The 22,078-nt window shown below is 38.5% G+C and overlaps 1 protein-coding gene across 6 annotated transcripts in view; it reads right to left on the bottom strand.

Moving 5' to 3' along the window:
• The window catches only part of LOC591150 (AP-4 complex subunit epsilon-1), a 52,406-nt gene that overhangs the window by 18,119 nt on the left and 12,209 nt on the right, over positions 1–22,078 (bottom strand). For 2 of the 6 annotated variants that reach the window (XM_011663451.2, XM_011663450.2), the window contains exons 5-16: positions 12,360–12,555; positions 8,949–9,108; positions 7,718–7,884; positions 6,709–6,782; positions 5,877–5,999; positions 4,821–4,930; positions 3,562–3,704; positions 3,291–3,406; positions 2,797–2,933; positions 2,109–2,327; positions 1,374–1,448; positions 796–910 (exon numbers count right to left, since the gene is read on the bottom strand). In XM_011663451.2, the coding sequence (XP_011661753.1) occupies positions 796–910; positions 1,374–1,448; positions 2,109–2,327; positions 2,797–2,933; positions 3,291–3,406; positions 3,562–3,704; positions 4,821–4,930; positions 5,877–5,999; positions 6,709–6,782; positions 7,718–7,884; positions 8,949–9,108; positions 12,360–12,555 (1,635 nt within the window). Of the gene's footprint in view, positions 1–795; positions 911–1,373; positions 1,449–2,108; positions 2,328–2,796; positions 2,934–3,290; positions 3,407–3,561; positions 3,705–4,820; positions 4,931–5,876; positions 6,000–6,708; positions 6,783–7,717; positions 7,885–8,948; positions 9,109–11,894; positions 12,556–22,078 lie in introns of those variants that run through there. The other 4 variants (XM_790728.4, XM_030972251.1, XM_030972252.1 and 1 more) reach the window with 4 other exon arrangements.

Below are 22,078 nucleotides of genomic sequence, written 5' to 3'. Positions count from 1 at the left end.
TATTCCTAAATTAATGTGAATGTTTAAAATTGATTTGTAATGATTTGTTGTAATAAATTGAAAATGAATTGAAATAATCTGTTAACTTAAATTAAGCTAAAAGATGTCAGCAAATAATGATAAAGGACCGCAATGGCTTCTCGCTGCAAGCAATTAACAAGTATATTGAGCTAATTACCGGTGAATCTTCCCAGCTCGCTCAGTACAACAAATCTGTCACAGTTCCTGTATTTTTGCAATCCCTTCTTTACTCTTTATATTCATTTTGCTAAATGAATAACTGACAAAACAATGTTTGGCTTTAGGGTAGAAATTGTATTAATTACAAAAATCCATAAACAATTATACATGAACTGAATTCATGATACAGCTGTATGGAATTTATTTTTAAGCAATTACAGTAATTTAGATTTTTCCATCCATCAGATACATCTTGTATTTCAATACTTTGTTCATACGTTTCATATGAGATGTTACCACTTCAAGGATCTATACCTCTTTGTTCAATTAAGTAGAAGATGAATCTATGATGAAAATGGTCAATACTATATAAACACTATTCTGTACATTCAGGGAATGAATCCAATTTCACTTCCACAAACAAAACAGATACATGTAGATTACTTTTGCCAAAGGTAAAAACGTTTCTAGAACTGAAAGCTTCTGTAATGAATCTATAATTTGAGTCACAGAAAAAAGAAGTTCTTAATTATACCATGACATTTGGGATATGTTTGGACACACTGCCATTGGTTGTCACTATTAAAAGTAATATAGAGAGCATGACATAAATACCTTCAGGACTATTATGTTTTTCTGCTGATCTTTGTTGTTTGGGTTTATAAGGAGCAGCTCCATTCCCCAGGGCTTCAGAGACATAGCCATCCAGGAAAGATAAAGTCCAGTCAAACTATATATATATATATATATAAAACAAAAAACTGCATCAGAAGGGTCATTTTTGCAAACACATCAAACTTTTGAAAAAAATACTTGTAGACTCCTTTGTATCAAAAGTCAAATGGGCAGTATTATGTTTCAAACCAATTCACTGCCTTTGCATTCATTTGGCAACTAACATTCAAGAATACTTGTAATGAAGCAGGTAGTGTGAAAGCACACAAACAAGATAAACAAATGGATAAAATTTGTTTTAATTTGACAAAAAAGAAGAAAGATATGACTGTTTAGAATAGGGGATCATTAAAGCTATGTAATTCTAAAATTGGCAAATTGGTCATTTAAATGAAACATATTTGGAGAGAAATGTCCACATTGTTGTACATCAAAATATAATGAATTTCTTTTTTCTTTTCTACATAACGTTCCTGGAACAGTTTTTATATAATAACCAAGTAATTAAAATACTTTACCTGATCCCTTGTTATGTTTGGCAATGCTGATATGAGTTCTGGGTCAGAGCAAAGCACTTCAAGTTCATAGGAACCCTGAGTTAAATGCAACGAAAGATTAAATGGTTTTGTGTGTATATATATATGAAATAAACTGACATTCATAACTGTCAAAATCATCATGAAATATAATACTAAATGCCATTGCAAATGTCATATTGCAAATGACTAAATTGGTCTTAAGTTTCTATGATTTTGGTCAGGATATTGCAGCCACTTTCATAATAGTGTGCTTTGCAGTCCATGGGTATCAAAGGGAGCTTAGCAATATGTAATGGCCGGAAAAGACGCATACGGAATGCAAAAGGGCCAAACAGTGAATGGAAATTCGTAAGTTGACATTTAAATTCTAATCAAAGTAGTAGACTGAGATAGTTCCTCGTCCTGTGTCATAGAAATAGGGTTCTTTCACAATGCTATAAAACTATAATTTTCAACAATTATGTATTGTGCATTCTGGAATGCATCTTCTCATGCCACTTTGTTTTGCTAACCAAACTAATTTAAAGCCTACATCTGATTGTGTAATTCAAGGACATAACAAAACATGTACAAGCCCTAAAATATTTGAAAATTCATATATATTTTTGATTTTATTTGTCCATCAATCCTTAAAAAACTAATTAATAGATTTATAAAATTAATACGTTTGGATTAAAACTAATAATCATACACCAGTATCTAAGTTTGATATACCTGTTTAACATGAATATTGTTTTGTGCATGTAGAGTTACAGCAGTCTTTGTGACATTCTCGGATACTAGTCCACTCTTCAAAACTGCTTTGGTAATAGCTGCTACTACACAGCATCTGGTAGTAGGTGACATTGTCTTGGAAAGCAGGGCAACTAATCCAGCCAATGCTTCAGAGCCAGGGACGGTTGACATCTCTGAGTGACTGAATTCTCCTAAAATCTAGTACAAAATGGATGTTATTATTAGAGACTTCAAAATTATAACTGAAATACATACCGGTATATTTATATTATGCAATGGTATAATCTAGACATAACATATAATTCATATGATACAGTGTATCTGACATCTGTGAACCAGAATTTAAAGTTCAGGCCTTATATAGGCCTGGCTGATAATACCTCTGAAACCCTTTTGTGGGACAAGAATAATAACTAGTCAGGTAGCACTGTGGTGGGAGATAAGCAGGCTTTGTAGTGATCCCACAAACACCATAACAAATGAGCCATCAGTATACAGGTGTTAAGAAAGTAAAATGAGATGGAAGTGGAGTTTACAAAACTGCCTGATGTAAACATTTAAATATTTAAGCATAATTTTATTATTATTGCTACAGTATGCTGCCATGTAGAAGTGAATAACATAAGTCAAAGGAAATGAAATAAAGGAATGGTATGTTTAAACCTACCCAAACTATGAGTTTTATCAGATCCTCTGAAAGATGAGTCTGGTTGGCTACAGTGAGCATCTCTTCAACAAGGTATGAAATCAATCCTGCTTCTTTGGGTTCTTCATAGAGATGAAGAAGATATGAAATTAAGTTCCCTATAATAAAAAATTAACTAATTCAACGGTAGAGCTACATATTCTAATGGTACATTTTCAGTGCCTGCAATGGGTGGCACACTAAATGTATGAAACTTGTTACAGGTGTGTTTGCTTTATGTCTCCTAAAGGTTTAAAGTCTATTGAGAGGCAGCCAATTCATCATAAAAAGAAAAGCCCTTTGAACTTATGTATGATGTTACAAATGAATTAAAATTTAATATTGATTTTAACCGATTTCCTGGCAAACTCAAAACATCATTAAAATTATTTTGTGATAATGAACAATTCAAATCCCCCTCAATTATACGTTACACATGACACAAGGAAATAGTAATTGAACAAAGAAATACTCACCCTGCATTTGTATGGAAGTAATGAGATTATTGATGGTGTTTGCAGGAATGTTGGTACCACATAGATTCAGAATCTTTACTATGATGATTACATACCACCTTATACTCGGATGGAATGTATGACAATGTTAAGGAAATTAAATCTAACGTCTATTGATAAACAGCATGCACGTCTCTAATGAAAAACAACTTAAAAATCGTTGATTTTCTTTTTCTTCATCCCCCTCCAAAACAAATACATAAAACAACAATAATAGTAATGAAAAGGATATTGGTGAGCTAAAGACACCATCTTGTTGATGTGTTCACTGTGATCAAATGTCTCCATACTGCTGGAAATGAGATGATCTAATACCTTGTCCAGTATCACACTAATGTTGTCTGCACTACACATCTCATATAGCAGATTCATTGTCTGTAATAGAATAAGAGAGAATACCACTAACTAGTAATCTAGACAGTGATCTAAAAGGAAGAGTCAAACAAGGAGTAGAAGGTACATGTATTCTCCCCACTTCAGTCTAACCATCACCCCATCCAATCCAATAGCATATTACAATAAAGTACAATTATCCTCGATGTTACAAAGCACTTCAAAGTTTGCTCCGCAAGAGTACAGCCTACTTTCACAATATATAATCAACTTTAAAAGACCAGTTGAACCAAATTAAACACTAAAATCCAAATATAACAAATAGATGAGCTACAAAATTGGTTCACAGCAGTCTTTAGGTTGGTAAGTAGCTTGTACCACAACTTTGCAGCAGCTGAAAGGAAAGATCAGTTTCTTTGAGATGTGATAAAGTCAGGTAAACATAAATTAACATTTACAATACTGAAGGCTACGTTCTCTATGACATACAGGCAGCCAGTAAATTCAAGTCTGAGAGTTTATATATATGGGTCTGAATCAGAGTACAACAATACAAGCCCTGTACCAAAGTTTTGTACTTTTACGTGATGACATTTATTTGCCAACTTCAGCAAATCATAATGCTCATATGCACAGCAGTCGTCACAGCATAACTTGCTCAAAGATTTGTGAATGAAAATGTACATTTTGGGAATACTAATTATGATGCACACTATCTGTACCCGAGGACACTGTCTTGATAGCCATTATTATTAAAGCTTTGTACAATGCAATGGAAAGGACATCAAAAGAAAGACAGATAATCAGAACAATTCTATGCAAGGATTCCTAGGCATCATGTCACAAATCCATCGTAAGTACAAGTTCTCCCACATCCATTAGAGCAATTAAAACTATTTCGTTTGGATCTCAGCAAAATTGCACTTATGATGGTTTTGTCAAAAGATGCCTTGGAATCTTGCCGGTGTGACCACATCTTTATTGGTGGTTTTGAGACAACAGATCACATATCAACAATTTCATCTTTGTTCCTTATGCACTCATTCTACATATTTACTATTATTTAAATGAGTGGTGATCACTGTCGTTATTATTTACAACCTAGTTTGGAATACATACATTCCACATTGGTTGGTAGATAATGATAGAAAAACCTACTGCTTGTTTAATAGTAGGATCCTCATCCTCCAAGCATTCTACAACTGTCATCTGGTGTTCTCTACTGAATTCAGGATGCACTTTATGGATGACTCCTAAAGCATTGACACCTACAAAAACATGTAAAGAAAGGGAAAAAGAGGAAGTAATGGAAGCCCAAAACCTCGGGATAAAATGCAACCACTACCATCACACACCATTATCATTATTGTCACTATTAATACTGATATTATCTAAATTTAATTTGTACATGAAAATAGTTTTGCTTTCATGAATCTGATATTCCTGTCATGTATTGAAGAGCATCATACATTTTGGTGCTGTAGGGGCTTTCAACGTGCCCAATTTTGATATTCTACCTAATGGTTTGGACAAAAAAAAAATGTTTTCTTTCTCAACATAAATAATGTTGTTTGTTGTTTGATTATTTCCATTTTCAGGTTTGAAAAAAAAAATATACAGTGCAATACAGGGAACATGTTGACATTATATTCTTACACAAATAATTGTACTGACATACAATTATCCAAACAACTGTGACAATGCATTCATAATTGAATTGAAAAGTCAAAGGAGCCTTGTCAAGTAACTCCTCTTTACAAACAAAATACTCTTGTTGTGGGCGTTATATACATGTATGCCATTAATTGATATTCAATTATATGTGATATAGAAAATGTGTGAGGTAGGGGGAGGGGGAATGCCGAAAAGTAGGTACATATTAAAATATATTGGAGCTCTGAACTATTGAGTTACATTTATAAATATCTGGTGAACTCTTAAATAGTCCTTGACTATTGCAATTGGATATATCACTTGGTATGGCATTCCAAATTATGGGGAGATTAACAAATCTTTTGAAACTTCCTACAAAGATGTTAAAAGGATGCATCAAGGAATAGTGTTCCTCTCAAGATGAGCAATAACAAGAGGAACTGTAGGGCTGCATAATATAACAAAAATCACTACCGACATACATGGAGGTATCTGAGATTGTTGCTTTTGTCCCCCCAGGAATTTTGTCATAAAGAATAATATAAAGAAATGGCTACCTACCTAGGTACCTGAGATTATTGCTTTGTGACTTCAGGAACCTAGTGATACAGATAGAAGTCTTCTTCAACAGACTAAGTTTGGGATGGATGTTTGCAATGGTCATGATGCACTCATACTGGACACCTGCAATAATTGAAACCAATCACGAAATTACTCTTTCATTATTGACAGGTTCCTACTTATTTGGATGACATAAATAGGTGTTACATGGGCACCAATGGGCACAGCAGGTTCTTGAGACATGGAGTGGTGTAAAAGGTTGTTCGGTATCAACGTGTACAGGGGACCTCGCTGCACAATTTATAGGAGGACTACGTACCTTGAAAATATGCTGCTGAAAAAAATTGGAGGCCATACCCTTTTCTCATACAAACAGCCAAGTAAGAAGTTACACATTTTATATGTTGAGCAGAGCCTCAAGGCAGAATCAACTGGAAAAGAACTAGGAATCTACATTATAAAGTACATATACAAATATCAACTTCCAAAATCACTTGAAGACGAATACATCATCCCAAACTCTCATACATGGGACACACCAACTGATACAGAGATGACAAAAAACAAGATTGTGAAAGAAAAGCAATATTTGCTCACAAATCATTAACACATACCTCTACAGCTATCATTGTAAAATAAGACTTCTGTATTGTGTGCGTGTGTGTGTGTGTGTGTGAGTGTGTGTGTATGTATCTACAATAAACTTTACAAAATAGTTTCACATCCTGTTTAGCCAGCATATTACATACAGTACTACAAATAATAGTGATCGATCTACACAATTATAAACATATCTCTTACATGCTGTAAACAAATAGATGCTCAGTCTTACCACAAGATATCAGTGACAGAGTGTTGGATGAATCCAAGACCTCCTCAAGGACATCATACATCATTAGACTTGTTCTGCAATATAGTGAGCAAGAAAATGCTTTATTTACAGCAGTTAATAAATTCCATTACAATTTTCATTTTATAACTACCACCTTTTCTCTGTCAGTGGCTTTAAAGAAATATATACCTTTCAGAATGAAAAGTCCTTGGTGTACAAATTATGAATAATCTGTTTTTAAGAGTATTATTTCGGATTATTTCAAGTCTAAATCTAGAAGGTATCTCTCAGACAAGTTTACTCTGGATTATTAAAATTTTAAGTATCAGAATTAATTATTAGAAATAAAATGACTGAGCTTGCTGATAAGTGAACAGAGTACTTAGATAGCCAAAACTTCTACTGGATCATTAAAATCCTAAATCTTGATAGTAACATTGAAGTTTACTTTGAAATATTAAACATAGGGAGCTTACCGTGGCTAGTCAAACCCTAAAGTATGAGAAGTATCTCTTTGAAGGTTACTTTTGGTAAGTCTACATATATACACACGTCTTACCATGAGCTAAATTTGGATTATCGAGAGTGTATGTCTTGGAAAAATCTCTTAGAGGAAGCTTACAACATACAGTCAAACTCAAGATTGCCACAGAGTACATACAGTGGAAGCAAGTCCACTGTATTTTCTCCTATACATGTTTGTTTACAGCCTGGCAACTTGGCAGCTAATGATCAAATATTTGTGTATGAGTGACATAAGTTTATTATGGAACAGTCTTCCCAAGAATTTTTGCTCATGTGACCCGTTTTCAATTTTCAAAACCCAATGAAAGACATATTTGCTACAGTGTATTCTACATTGCTTACAACTAGCCAATACCCCAGTCTTTCCCAGGTGAATCATGAATGGCATACTCAGCAGCTCATCAGTGCCTCTGATTTATAGGCCTAGACTGGATTGGATTATAGTAGTTGAGTCCATCGGAATAACAGATTAAAAGAAGCTTACTTCGGATCATTGAGCCCGAGTTTTGCAAGCATCCTCAGGATTTGAATCTGCAACCAAGGAGCAGGTGTGCCTCGAAACTCATATTCCAGGGACAATTTTCTCTGCACAATCTGCTTAAGAATACTGGTTAGGGGACGTACCAAAGACCTGTGATGCTCTGTGTTTTCCTGTTAACCAAAGCCAATGCATTTAATGATAAGAAATACAATTTTATATGCCCTGACAATTACTGAATAGTCACTGACACATCCAGAAAACAAAAAATGTGTTCAATAAATTATACGGTTTGGTATAAGTAATACAAATGTCAACATTAAAATGTAAATCCATAAATAATTTTTTTTCAAAATAATTTTGTTTACTGGTATATGTTCAACTTGTATACACATGTTTATGACAAAAGTCAGCCATTTTATGATTCCTCTTTTAAAAAAAATCACTTCTGATGTTAGATGATAAGTAAAATTCTAACTACATGTAGTCCGTCTCCCCGCAATAATTCATGCATTTTTTTTGTTTAACGAAATACTCTTTACAATGTCAACTACAATAAAGATTCAAATAATAATTCACATGATTAAAAACTGGAAAGATTTCGATTGCTACTTATACGACCTACTGCTACTACTATTAAAACTACTACTCTTGCTCTTACTACAACTGCGACAATAAGTATGACCGCTACTACTGCTACTTCTACTACTACTACTACTACTACTACAACAACTTCTATTACTACTTTTCATTAAACGAATTCGTTTTCACTGGCTGCCTGCCGTAACAACAAACGTTGACAATCAGCCGTAGACGAAAGACTTTATGCATGGCTGATTGTCAACAAAACGAAGTTAAGTCTTTTGTCAATTCTGCTTGTTGCTATGGCAGGCAGCCGGTGAAAACAAATTCGTTTGATGAAATTATGGAAATGCAAGCACTACTTTAAACAAACCGATTGAGGTGTCATATGAAAGGGCAGACTCAACTCTAGAGAAATGTGATTTTCTCTTTGAAATTCAGATACCGTCCGCCAAATGACTTTTTGGTTTCCTCTCTTCAAATTCATTTTAATCACTCATGCATGAAATATGTTTCATATGATTTGCATCAAATGAAAGAGGAGGATCTAAGCTTTCCAAATATGTGTCATTTATTAATTATAAATGTGACTAAGTTATGATAAAACATCGATAATTCTCAGTTTCGTTTATCTGGGAGGCACTGTATAGGTTACCTTGATGAGTGCTTGATAGACATGTAAAGCAGCAGTCATGACTCCAGGTGATCTATCACACAAAGCCTGTTGCAAATGTTCTTTCATGTGACATATCAGATGTGGACACTTCAGCACAAAGCTGTGGAGTACTAACACTGCTTTCCTCCTTACACTTTCACTGTTAGAAGTTAGAAATAAGGACATAAATGATCACGCCCAATTATTAAGATTTATAAAATGATGAAACGGATCCTAATCAAATGATTGGTTGAGAGCGACACGTGACCAGGCATTTATTTTGTCTAACACATAATTTTACTAATGACCGGTCATTAGTAAATGCTAATGACCAGTCATTAGTAGAATTAAGTTATAAAACATCATTTTATAAAAAAAATAAAACATCATCTTATAAAACAAATAATACACACCATTTTGTTCGGGCATTAGTAAAATTACCCACACCCAGTACCTTCTGGGGGTAATTCTTACTTATGCCCTCACTGTGTATTATTCCCTATGGATATTCATATGAATATACACAGCAGGGGTTGTCATGTACAGCAAATATGATAATGCAATTTTCTTTCCTGAAAGCATAAATCAATAACATGATACATGTACAGCTAGTTATTATAGTTGGGAATAATTCAAAATAAATGGTGTCTACAGCTAATTTACTCCTTTTACTCTATCAAATTCTATGGATGTCAAATGTAGAATAATATTGTGAATGTTAATCTATTGCACAGTTGTCAAAGTCACATGGCTTGAGTACTTGACATAAGATATAAAGTTCACAGGTTTGAGCTCTGGAATGGCATTTATGTCCTTATTACTTTATCTATGAAGTTGTTGAGCAAGAGCCAAATTGTAAAATGGCCACTGATTGGGATGCTCCCCAGCTAGTAAAATTATGCACCAAGGTAATGTAATTGAATCCAATGACCAGGTTACATTACACTGTCAAACATAATTGGTTACCTGTGACTGGAAAAGCGCTCTAAAAAATAACAGTAACCATTGTAAATAATATCATCACTTTTACCAGAGCTGCCAACCTCCAGAACACAAAATCAGTAATCACAAGGATCAAAATCAGTAATTTCCTATGAAGCGCCATGAATCTAAAAAAGCGGCACTAAAACACTACGTGGACGCCAAGACAAAAACAAAATTTTGTAAAAATAATACCTAGCCTTTTTTTTTGGGGGGGGGGGGGGGGGAGGGGGTTGATTTTACTCTCACAAAATGGCTAAATATTGATTTTTGAGTCATCGTAACACATCAGTCTTCCATGAAAAATTGGCTTTTCAATTAGGGAATACTCACAGAGATGGCGCTGCTCAGGTTGATTTTTTATTCTATTTATTTATTTATTTAGACTATTCATTTATTTATTATTTTTTTTTAATACTTTTTTGGGGAGGGTCGTGTAATCCGTAAATTTAGACAACATTCCGTACTTCAGTAATAATGGTTAATTTCCATACCAATAACGGGACATTCGTACTAGTTGGCAGCTCTGCCATACCCATTGCACTTAATAATCTACTACAGGATGTAATATCATTCACTCTGGATACTCCATTCAATTTCAATAACACTGAAAGCCTACAGAGCTACATTTATTTAGAGTACCCATTTAACCATTGCTACAAAAAGACAAAAAGCCTGATTTTAGAATAAGCTCCTTCAGTAAACCAAAGAAGACTAAGTCTGTGTCAAAGAAACTAAACATTAAACTCACTGTGGGTGTTGTAAGTTTTGCTCTATAAGTGGAAAGAAACTGAACATTAAACTCACTGTGGGTGTTGTAAGTTTTGCTCTATAAGTGGAAACTGAACATTCAACTCACTGTGGGTGTTGTAAGTTTTGCTCTATAAGTGGAAAGAAACTGAACATTCAACTCACTGTGGGTGTTGTAAGTTTTGCTCTATAAGTGGAAACTGAACATTAAACTCACTGTGGGTGTTGTAAGTTTTGCTCTATAAGTGGAAACTGAACATTCAACTCACTGTGGGTGTTGTAAGTTTTGCTCTATAAGTGGAAACTGAACATTCAATTCAATGTGGGTGTTGTAAGTTTTGCTATATAAGTGGAAAGAAACTGAACATTAAACTCACTGTGGGTGTTGTAAATTTTGCTCTATAAGTGGAAACTGAACATTCAACTCACTGTGGGTGTTGTAAGTTTTGCTCTATAAGTGGTAGACTGAACATTTAACTCACTGTGGGTGTTGTAAGTTTTGCTCTATAAGTGGAAACTGAACATTCAACTCACTGTGGGTGTTGTAAGTTTTGCTCTATAAGTGGAAACTGAACATTCAATTCAATGTGGGTGTTGTAAGTTTTGCTCTATAAGTGGAAAGAAACTGAACATTCAACTCACTGTGAGTGTTGTAAGTTTTGCTCTATAAGTGGAACATTAAACTCACTGTGGGTGTTGTAAGTTTTGCACTATAAGTGGAAAGAAACTGAACATTCAACTCACTGTGGGTGTTGAAAGTTTTGCTCTATAAGTGGAAACTGAACATTCAAATCACTGTGGGTGTTGTAAGTTTTGCTCTATAAGTGGAACATTAAACTCACTGTGGGTGTTGTAAGTTTTGCTCTATAAGTGGAAAGAAACTGAACATTAAACTCACTGTGGGTGTTGTAAGTTTTGCTCTATAAGTGGAAAGAAACTGAACATTAAACTCACTGTGGGTGTTGTAAGTTTTGCTCTATAAGTGGAAACTGAACATTACACTCACTGTGGGTGTTGTAAGTTTTGCTCTACAAGTGGTAGACCGAACATTTAACTCACTGTGGGTGTTGTAAGTTTTGCTCTATAAGTGGAAACTGAACATTCAACTCACTGTGGGTGTTGTAAGCTTTGCTCTATAAGTGGAAACTGAACATTCAACTCACTGTGGGTGTTGTAAGTTTTGCTCTACTAGTGGAAACTGAACATTCAACTCAATGTGGGTGTTGTAAGTTTTGCTCTTTAAGTGGAAAGAAACTGAACATTCAACTCACTGTGAGTGTTGTAAGTTTTGCTCTATAAGTGGAACATTAAACTCACTGTGGGTGTTGTAAGTTTTGCACTATAAGTGGAAAGAAACTGAACATTCAACTCACTGTGGGTGTTGAAAGTTTTGCTCTATAAGTGGAAACTGAACATTCAAATCACTGTGGGTGTTGTAAGTTTTGCTCTATAAGTGGAACATTAAACTCACTGTGGGTGTTGTAAGTTTTGCTCTATAAGTGGAAAGAAACTGAACATTCAACTCACTGTGGGTGTTGTAAGTTTTGCTCTATAAGTGGAAACTGAACATTCAACTCACTGTGGGTGTTGTAAGTTTTGCTCTATAAGTGGAACATTAAACTCAATGTGGGTGTTGTAAGTTTTGCTCTATAAGTGGAAAGAAACGAACATTAAACTCACTGTGGGTGTTGTAAGTTTTGCTCTATAAGTGGAAGAACAACAGGAACCATCTCAGCTCCAATAAGATTACCACATGCTGTCAATCCTCCACACACATCAAGCACATTAGTGCTATTCAGATCTTTCTGTATCGTGTTGATCAATAGTAAGATCAGCTCATGCTGACTGTGCAGGAACAAACTAACTCCCAAATATCCTGAAATTGTGAAATTTATGGACACAAAACATATGATTTTTTTTTTGGTGCTAATTTGATATCTAGTTTCAGTAAACTATAGAGATGAATATTACAACATAAAGATATTATACATGTATGAAACATCCAAATGGTATACACACATCTATGAAAGTTTTGACTTCTAGAGTTGTGAGAAGATATTTATTGGTGTCTGAACCATTGACATAAAAACTAATGTTAACTGTACAGGGGTGATAGTGAGCACTAAAAAAAAAAAAAAGTTTTTTTAATTTCCCCTCAACCACTCCCCCCTTGAGTAAAAAAAAAGAGAATAGGATTCGCGGGGGAAAAAAAGGCATCTAACAACATTCCCCCCTTTCGAGTAAGAAAATTGGGAAAAAATACGGCCAAATAGGGAAGATTAGAGAAAATAACGGGGAAATTGGTAAAATCAGGATAAAAGAGGGAAGAAGATAAAAAAATCTGGTAAAACTCATTTTTTTTTTTTTTTTTTTTTTTTTAAATCGGGAAGAAGAAAAAAATCGGGGAAAAATAAAAAATGAAAAAATCTGGAAACCGATTTAAATGGGGTTTTTATCAGGCCTGACTGTAAAGAAGAATATTTACATACTGGTATATTACAACATTCTTGAATGGAGGTATGCATGTATAAATTAGTTTACACAGTAAAAATTACTTTAATTATACATGTAGGTCTAACTATAGATACATGAATGAAATAAAAACGCAAAAGATACGTGCAAATGTATATGAATTGGGTAATCTCTGAAATGAATAGATGTGAGTTAGTCCCTTAGTCATGTCTCTTTCTCTACACTTACACATCAACCCTGATGTGAGTAAGTCCCTTGGTAATGTCTCTTTCACTCCACTTACACATCAACCCTGATGTGAGTAAGTCCCTTGGTCATGTCTCTTTCCCTCCACTTACACATCAACCCTGATGTGAGTTAGTCCCTTGGTCATGTCTCTTTCACTCCACTTACACATCAACCCTGATGTGAGTAAGTCCCTTGGTCATGTCTCTTTCTCTCCACTTACACATCAACCCTGATGTGAGTAAGTCCCTTGGTCATGTCTCTTTTTCTCCACTTACACATCAACCCTGATGTGAGTTAGTCCCTTGGTCATGTCTCTTTCGCTACACTTATACATCAACCCCGATGTGAGTAAGTCCCTTGGTCGTGCCTCTTTCCCTCCACTTACACATCAACCCTGATGTGAGTTAGTCCCTTAGTCATGTCTCTTTCTCTCCACTTTCACATCAACCCTGATGGGCGTAAGTCCCTTGGTCATGCATCTTTCTCTTCACTTACACATCAACCCTGATGTGAGTAAGTCCCTTGGTCAGGCCTCTTTCTCTTCACTTACACATCAACCCTGATGTGAGTTAGTCCCTTGGTCAGGCCTCTTTCTCTTCACTTACACATCAATCCTGATGTGAGTAGGTCCCTTGGTCATGTCTCTTTCTCTCCACTTACACATCAACCCTGATGTGAGTTGGTCCCTTGGAAATGTCTCTTTCTCTCCACTTACACATCAACCCTGATGTGAGTAGGTCCCTTGGTCATGTCTCTTTCTCTTCACTTACACATCAACCCTGGTGTGAGTGCGAGTTAGTCCCTTGGTCATGTCTCTTTCTCTCCACTTACACATCAACCCTGATGTGAGTAAGTCCCTTGGTCATGTCTATTTCTCTCCTCTTACACATCAACCCTGATGTGAGTAAGTCCCTTGGTCATGTCTCTTTCGCTACACTTATACATCAACCCCGATGTGAGTAAGTCCCTTGGTCGTGCCTCTTTCCCTCCACTTACACATCAACCCTGATGTGAGTAAGTCTGTTGGTCATTTCTCTTTTTCTCCACTTACACATCAACCCTGATGTGAGTTAGTCCCTTGGTCATGTCTCTTTCGCTACACTTATACATCAACCCCGATGTGAGTAAGTCCCTTGGTCGTGCCTCTTTCCCTCCACTTACACATCAACCCTGATGTGAGTTAGTCCCTTAGTCATGTCTCTTTCTCTCCACTTTCACATCAACCCTGATGGGCGTAAGTCCCTTGGTCATGCCTCTTTCTCTTCACTTACACATCAACCCTGATGTGAGTAAGTCCCTTGGTCAGGCCTCTTTCTCTTCACTTACACATCAACACTGATGTGAGTTAGTCCCTTGGTCATGTCTCTTTCTCTCCGCTTACACATCAACCCTGATGTAAGTCCCTTGGTCATGTCTCTTTCTCTCAACTTACACATCAACCCTGGTGTGAGTGCGAGTTAGTCCCTTGGTCATGTCACTTTCTCTCAAATTACACATCAACCCTGATGTGAGTAAGTCCCTTGGTCAGGTCTCTTTCTCTCAAATTACACATCAACGCTGATGTGAGTAGGTCCCTTGGTCATGTCTCTTTCTCTACATTTACACATCAACCCTGATGTGAGTAAGTCTGTTGGTCATGTCTCTTTCTCTCCACTTACACATCAAACCAGATGTGAGTAAGTCCCTTGGTCAGGTCTCTTTCTCTCCACTTACACATCAACTCTGATGTGAGTAAATCCCTTGGTAATGTCTCTTTCTCCACTTACACATCAACCCTGATGTCAGTAAGTCCCTTGGTCATGTCTCTTTCACTCCACTTACACATCAACCCTGATGTGAGTAGGTCCCTTGGTCATGCCTCTTTCTCTCCACTTACACATCAACCCTGATGTAAGTCCCTTGGTCATGTCTCTTTCTCTCCACTTACACATCAACCCTGATGTAAGTCTCTTGGTCAGGTCCTTTTCTCTCCACTTACACATCAACCCTGATGTGAGTAGGTCCCTTGGTCATGTCTCTTTCTCCCCACTTACACATCAACCCTGATGTGAGTAAGTCCCTTGGTCATGGCTCTTTCTCTCAACTTACACATCAACCATGATGTGAGTTAGTCCCTTGGTCATGTCTCTTTCACTCCACTTACACATTAACCCTGACGTGAGTAGGTCCCTTGGTCATGTCTCTTTCTCTTCACTTAAACATCAACCCTGGTGTGAGTGCGAGTTAGTCCCTTGGTCAGGCCTCTTTTTCTCCACTCCTTGGTAATGTTATCTTCTCTCCACTAACACAACAACCCTGATGTGAGATAGTCCCTTGGTCATGTCTCTTTCTCTCAACTTACACATTAACCCTGATGTGAGTAAGTCCCTTGGTCATGTCTCTTTCTCTCCACTTACACATCAAACCAGATGTGCGTAAGTCCCTTGGCCAGGTCTCTTTCTCTCCACTTACACATCAACCCTGATGTGAGTAAGTCCTTAAGTCATGTCTCTTTCTCTCAACTTACACATCAACCCTGATGTGAGTAAGTCCCTTGGTCATGTCTATTTCTCTCCACTTACACATCAACCCTGATGTGAGTAAGTCCCTTGGTCATGTCTCTTTCTCTCCACTTACACATCAACCCTGATGTGAGTAAGTCCCTTGGTCATGTCTCTTTCTCTTCACTTACACATCAACCCTGATGTGAGTAAGTCCCTTGGTCATGTCTCATTCTCTTCACTTACACATCAACCCTGATGTGAGTAGGTCCCTTGGTCATGTCTCTTTCTCTCCACTTACACATCAACCCTGATGTGAGTAAGTCTCTTGGTCAGGTCTCTTTCTCTCTAATTACACATCAACCCTGATGTGAGTTAGTCCCTTGGTCAGGCCTCTTTCTCTTCACTTACACATCAATCCTGATGTGAGTAGGTCCCTTGGTCATGTCTCTTTCTCTCCACTTACACATCAACCCTGATGTGAGTTGGTCCCTTGGAAATGTCTCTTTCTCTCCACTTACACATCAACCCTGATGTGAGTAGGTCCCTTGGTCATGTCTCTTTCTCTTCACTTACACATCAACCCTGGTGTGAGTGCGAGTTAGTCCCTTGGTCATGTCTCTTTCTCTCCACTTACACATCAACCCTGATGTGAGTAAGTCCCTTGGTCATGTCTATTTCTCTCCTCTTACACATCAACCCTGATGTGAGTAAGTCCCTTGGTCATGTCTCTTTCGCTACACTTATACATCAACCCCGATGTGAGTAAGTCCCTTGGTCGTGCCTCTTTCCCTCCACTTACACATCAACCCTGATGTGAGTAAGTCTGTTGGTCATTTCTCTTTCTCTCCACTTTCACATCAACCCTGATGTGCGTAAGTCCCTTGGTCATGCCTCTTTCTCTTCACTTACACATCAACCCTGATGTGAGTAAGTCCCTTGGTCAGGCCTCTTTCTCTTCACTTACACATCAACACTGATGTGAGTTAGTCCCTTGGTCATGTCTCTTTCTCTCCGCTTACACATCAACCCTGATGTAAGTCCCTTGGTCATGTCTCTTTCTCTCAACTTACACATCAACCCTGGTGTGAGTGCGAGTTAGTCCCTTGGTCATGTCACTTTCTCTCAAATTACACATCAACCCTGATGTGAGTAAGTCCCTTGGTCAGGTCTCTTTCTCTCAAATTACACATCAACGCTGATGTGAGTAGGTCCCTTGGTCATGTCTCTTTCTCTACATTTACACATCAACCCTGATGTGAGTAAGTCCCTTGGTCATTTCTCTTTCCCTCCACTTACACATCAACCCTGATGTGAGTAAGTCTGTTGGTCATGTCTCTTTCTCTCCACTTTCACATCAACCCTGATGTGCGTAAGTCCCTTGGTCATGCCTCTTTCTCTTCACTTACACATCAACCCTGATGTGAGTAAGTCCCTTGGTCAGGCCTCTTTCTCTTCACTTACACATCAACACTGATGTGAGTTAGTCCCTTGGTCATGTCTCTTTCTCTCCGCTTACACATCAACCCTGATGTAAGTCCCTTGGTCATGTCTCTTTCTCTCAACTTACACATCAACCCTGGTGTGAGTGCGAGTTAGTCCCTTGGTCATGTCACTTTCTCTCAAATTACACATCAACCCTGATGTGAGTAAGTCCCTTGGTCAGGTCTCTTTCTCTCAAATTACACATCAACGCTGATGTGAGTAGGTCCCTTGGTCATGTCTCTTTCTCTACATTTACACATCAACCCTGATGTGAGTAAGTCCCTTGGTCATTTCTCTTTCCCTCCACTTACACATCAACCCTGATGTGAGTAAGTCTGTTGGTCATGTATCTTTCTCTCCACTTACACATCAAACCAGATGTGAGTAAGTCCCTTGGTCAGGTCTCTTTCTCTCCACTTACACATCAACTCTGATGTGAGTAAATCCCTTGGTAATGTCTCTTTCTCCACTTACACATCAACCCTGATGTGAGTAAGTCCCTTGGTCAGGCCTCTTTCTCTTCACTTACACATCAACACTGATGTGAGTTAGTCCCTTGGTCATGTCTCTTTCTCTCTGCTTACACATCAACCCTGATGTAAGTCCCTTGGTCATGTCTCTTTCTCTCAACTTACACATCAACCCTGGTGTGAGTGCGAGTTAGTCCCTTGGTCATGTCACTTTCTCTCAAATTACACATCAACCCTGATGTGAGTAAGTCCCTTGGTCAGGTCTCTTTCTCTCAAATTACACATCAACGCTGATGTGAGTAGGTCCCTTGGTCATGTCTCTTTCTCTACATTTACACATCAACCCTGATGTGAGTAAGTCTGTTGGTCATGTCTCTTTCTCTCCACTTACACATCAAACCAGATGTGAGTAAGTCCCTTGGTCAGGTCTCTTTCTCTCCACTTACACATCAACTCTGATGTGAGTAAATCCCTTGGTAATGTCTCTTTCTCCACTTACACATCAACCCTGATGTCAGTAAGTCCCTTGGTCATGTCTCTTTCACTCCACTTACACATCAACCCTGATGTGAGTAGGTCCCTTGGTCATGCCTCTTTCTCTCCACTTACACATCAACCCTGATGTAAGTCCCTTGGTCATGTCTCTTTCTCTCCACTTACACATCAACCCTGATGTGAGTAGGTCCCTTGGTCATGTTTCTTTCTCCCCACTTACACATCAACCCTGATGTGAGTAAGTCCCTTGGTCATGGCTCTTTCTCTCAACTTACACATCAACCATGATGTGAGTTAGTCCCTTGGTCATGTCTCTTTCACTCCACTTACACATCAACCCTGATGTGAGTAAGTCCCTTGGTCATTTCTCTTTCCCTCCACTTACACATCAACCCTGACATGAGTAGGTCCCTTGGTCATGTCTCTTTCTCTCCACTTACACATCAACCCTGATGTGAGTAGGTCCCTTGGTCATGTCTCTTTCTCTCCACTTACACATCAACCCTGATGTGAGAAAGTCCCTTGGTCATGTCTCTTTCTCTCCGCTTACACATCAACCCTGATGTAAGTCCCTTGGTCATGTCTCTTTCTCTCAACTTACACATCAACCCTGGTGTGAGTGCGAGTTAGTCCCTTGGTCATGTCACTTTCTCTCAAATTACACATCAACCCTGATGTGAGTAAGTCCCTTGGTCAGGTCTCTTTCTCTCAAATTACACATCAACGCTGATGTGAGTAGGTCCCTTGGTCATGTCTCTTTCTCTACATTTACACATCAACCCTGATGTGAGTAAGTCTGTTGGTCATGTCTCTTTCTCTCCACTTACACATCAAACCAGATGTGAGTAAGTCCCTTGGTCAGGTCTCTTTCTCTCCACTTACACATCAACTCTGATGTGAGTAAATCCCTTGGTAATGTCTCTTTCTCCACTTACACATCAACCCTGATGTCAGTAAGTCCCTTGGTCATGTCTCTTTCACTCCACTTACACATCAACCCTGATGTGAGTAGGTCCCTTGGTCATGCCTCTTTCTCTCCACTTACACATCAACCCTGATGTAAGTCCCTTGGTCATGTCTCTTTCTCTCCACTTACACATCAACCCTGATGTGAGTAGGTCCCTTGGTCATGTTTCTTTCTCCCCACTTACACATCAACCCTGATGTGAGTAAGTCCCTTGGTCATGGCTCTTTCTCTCAACTTACACATCAACCATGATGTGAGTTAGTCCCTTGGTCATGTCTCTTTCACTCCACTTACACATCAACCCTGATGTGAGTAAGTCCCTTGGTCATTTCTCTTTCCCTCCACTTACACATCAACCCTGACATGAGTAGGTCCCTTGGTCATGTCTCTTTCTCTCCACTTACACATCAACCCTGATGTGAGTAGGTCCCTTGGTCATGTCTCTTTCTCTCCACTTACACATCAACCCTGATGTGAGAAAGTCCCTTGGTCATGTCTCTTTCTCTCCGCTTACACATCAACCCTGATGTAAGTCCCTTGGTCATGTCTCTTTCTCTCAACTTACACATCAACCCTGGTGTGAGTGCGAGTTAGTCCCTTGGTCATGTCACTTTCTCTCAAATTACACATCAACCCTGATGTGAGTAAGTCCCTTGGTCAGGTCTCTTTCTCTCAAATTACACATCAACGCTGATGTGAGTAGGTCCCTTGGTCATGTCTCTTTCTCTACATTTACACATCAACCCTGATGTGAGTAAGTCCCTTGGTCATTTCTCTTTCCCTCCACTTACACATCAACCCTGATGTGAGTAAGTCTGTTGGTCATGTCTCTTTCTCTCCACTTACACATCAAACCAGATGTGAGTAAGTCCCTTGGTCAGGTCTCTTTCTCTCCACTTACACATCAACTCTGATGTGAGTAAATCCCTTGGTAATGTCTCTTTCTCCACTTACACATCAACCCTGATGTGAGTAAGTCCCTTGGTCAGGCCTCTTTCTCTTCACTTACACATCAACACTGATGTGAGTTAGTCCCTTGGTCATGTCTCTTTCTCTCTGCTTACACATCAACCCTGATGTAAGTCCCTTGGTCATGTCTCTTTCTCTCAACTTACACATCAACCCTGGTGTGAGTGCGAGTTAGTCCCTTGGTCATGTCACTTTCTCTTAAATTACACATCAACCCTGATGTGAGTAAGTCCCTTGGTCAGGTCTCTTTCTCTCAAATTACACATCAACGCTGATGTGAGTAGGTCCCTTGGTCATGTCTCTTTCTCTACATTTACACATCAACCCTGATGTGAGTAAGTCTGTTGGTCATGTCTCTTTCTCTCCACTTACACATCAAACCAGATGTGAGTAAGTCCCTTGGTCAGGTCTCTTTCTCTCCACTTACACATCAACTCTGATGTGAGTAAATCCCTTGGTAATGTCTCTTTTTCCACTTACACATCAACCCTGATGTCAGTAAGTCCCTTGGTCATGTCTCTTTCACTCCACTTACACATTAACCCTGATGTGAGTAGGTCCCTTGGTCATGCCTCTTTCTCTCCACTTACACATCAACCCCGATGTGAGTCTCTTGGTCAGGTCCTTTTCTCTCCACTTACACATCAACCCTGATGTGAGTAGGTCCCTTGGTCATGTCTCTTTCTCCCCACTTACACATCAACCCTGATGTGAGTAAGTCCCTTGGTCATGGCTCTTTCTCTCAACTTACACATCAACCATGATGTGAGTTAGTCCCTTGGTCATGTCTCTTTCACTCCACTTACACATCAACCCTGATGTGAGTAAGTTCCTTGGTCATTTCTCTTTCCCTCCACTTACACATCAACCCTGACATGAGTAGGTCCCTTGGTCATGTCTCTTTCTCTCAAATTACACATCAACCCTGATGTGAGTAGGTCCCTTGGTCATGTCTCTTTCTCTACATTTACACATCAACCCTGATGTGAGTAAGTCCCTTGGTCATGTCTCTTTCTCTCCACTTACACATCAACCCTGATGTGAGTAGGTCCCTTGGTCATGTCTCTTTCTCTCCACTTACACATCAACCCTGATGTGAGAAATCCCTTGGAAATGTCTCTTTCTCTCCACTTACACATCAACCCTGATGTGAGTAGGTCCCTTGGTCATGTCTCTTTCTCTTCACTTACACATCAACCCTGGTGTGAGTGCGAGTTAGTCCCTTGGTCAGGCCTCTTTTTCTCCACTCCTTGGTAATGTTATCTTCTCTCCACTAACACAACAACCCTGATGTGAGATAGTCCCTTGGTCATGTCTCTTTCTCTCAACTTACACATCAACCCTGATGTGAGTAAGTCCCTTGGTCATGTCTCTTTCTCTCCACTTACACATCAAACCAGATGTGCGTAAGTCCCTTGGCCAGGTCTCTTTCTCTCTACTTACACATCAACCCTGATGTGAGTAAGTCCTTAAGTCATGTCTCTTTCTCTCAACTTACACATCAACCCTGATGTGAGTAAGTCCCTTGGTCATGTCTATTTCTCTCCACTTACACATCAACCCTGATGTGAGTAAGTCCCTTGGTCATGTCTCTTTCTCTCCACTTACACATCAACCCTGATGTGAGTAAGTCCCTTGGTCATGTCTCTTTCGCTTCACTTACACATCAACCCTGATGTGAGTAAGTCCCTTGGTCATGTCTCATTCTCTTCACTTACACATCAACCCTGATGTGAGTAGGTCCCTTGGTCATGTCTCTTTCTCTCCACTTAAACATCAACCCTGATGTGAGTAAGTCTCTTGGTCAGGTCTCTTTCTCTCTAATTACACATC

This window comes from Strongylocentrotus purpuratus, unplaced genomic scaffold (assembly GCF_000002235.5).
Source record: "Strongylocentrotus purpuratus isolate Spur 01 unplaced genomic scaffold, Spur_5.0 spur5_scaffold_6, whole genome shotgun sequence".
Classification (NCBI taxonomy): domain Eukaryota; kingdom Metazoa; phylum Echinodermata; class Echinoidea; order Camarodonta; family Strongylocentrotidae; genus Strongylocentrotus; species Strongylocentrotus purpuratus.
Note: the sequence above shows the minus strand (reverse complement) of the source record. Positions and strands in the feature narration are given on the sequence as shown.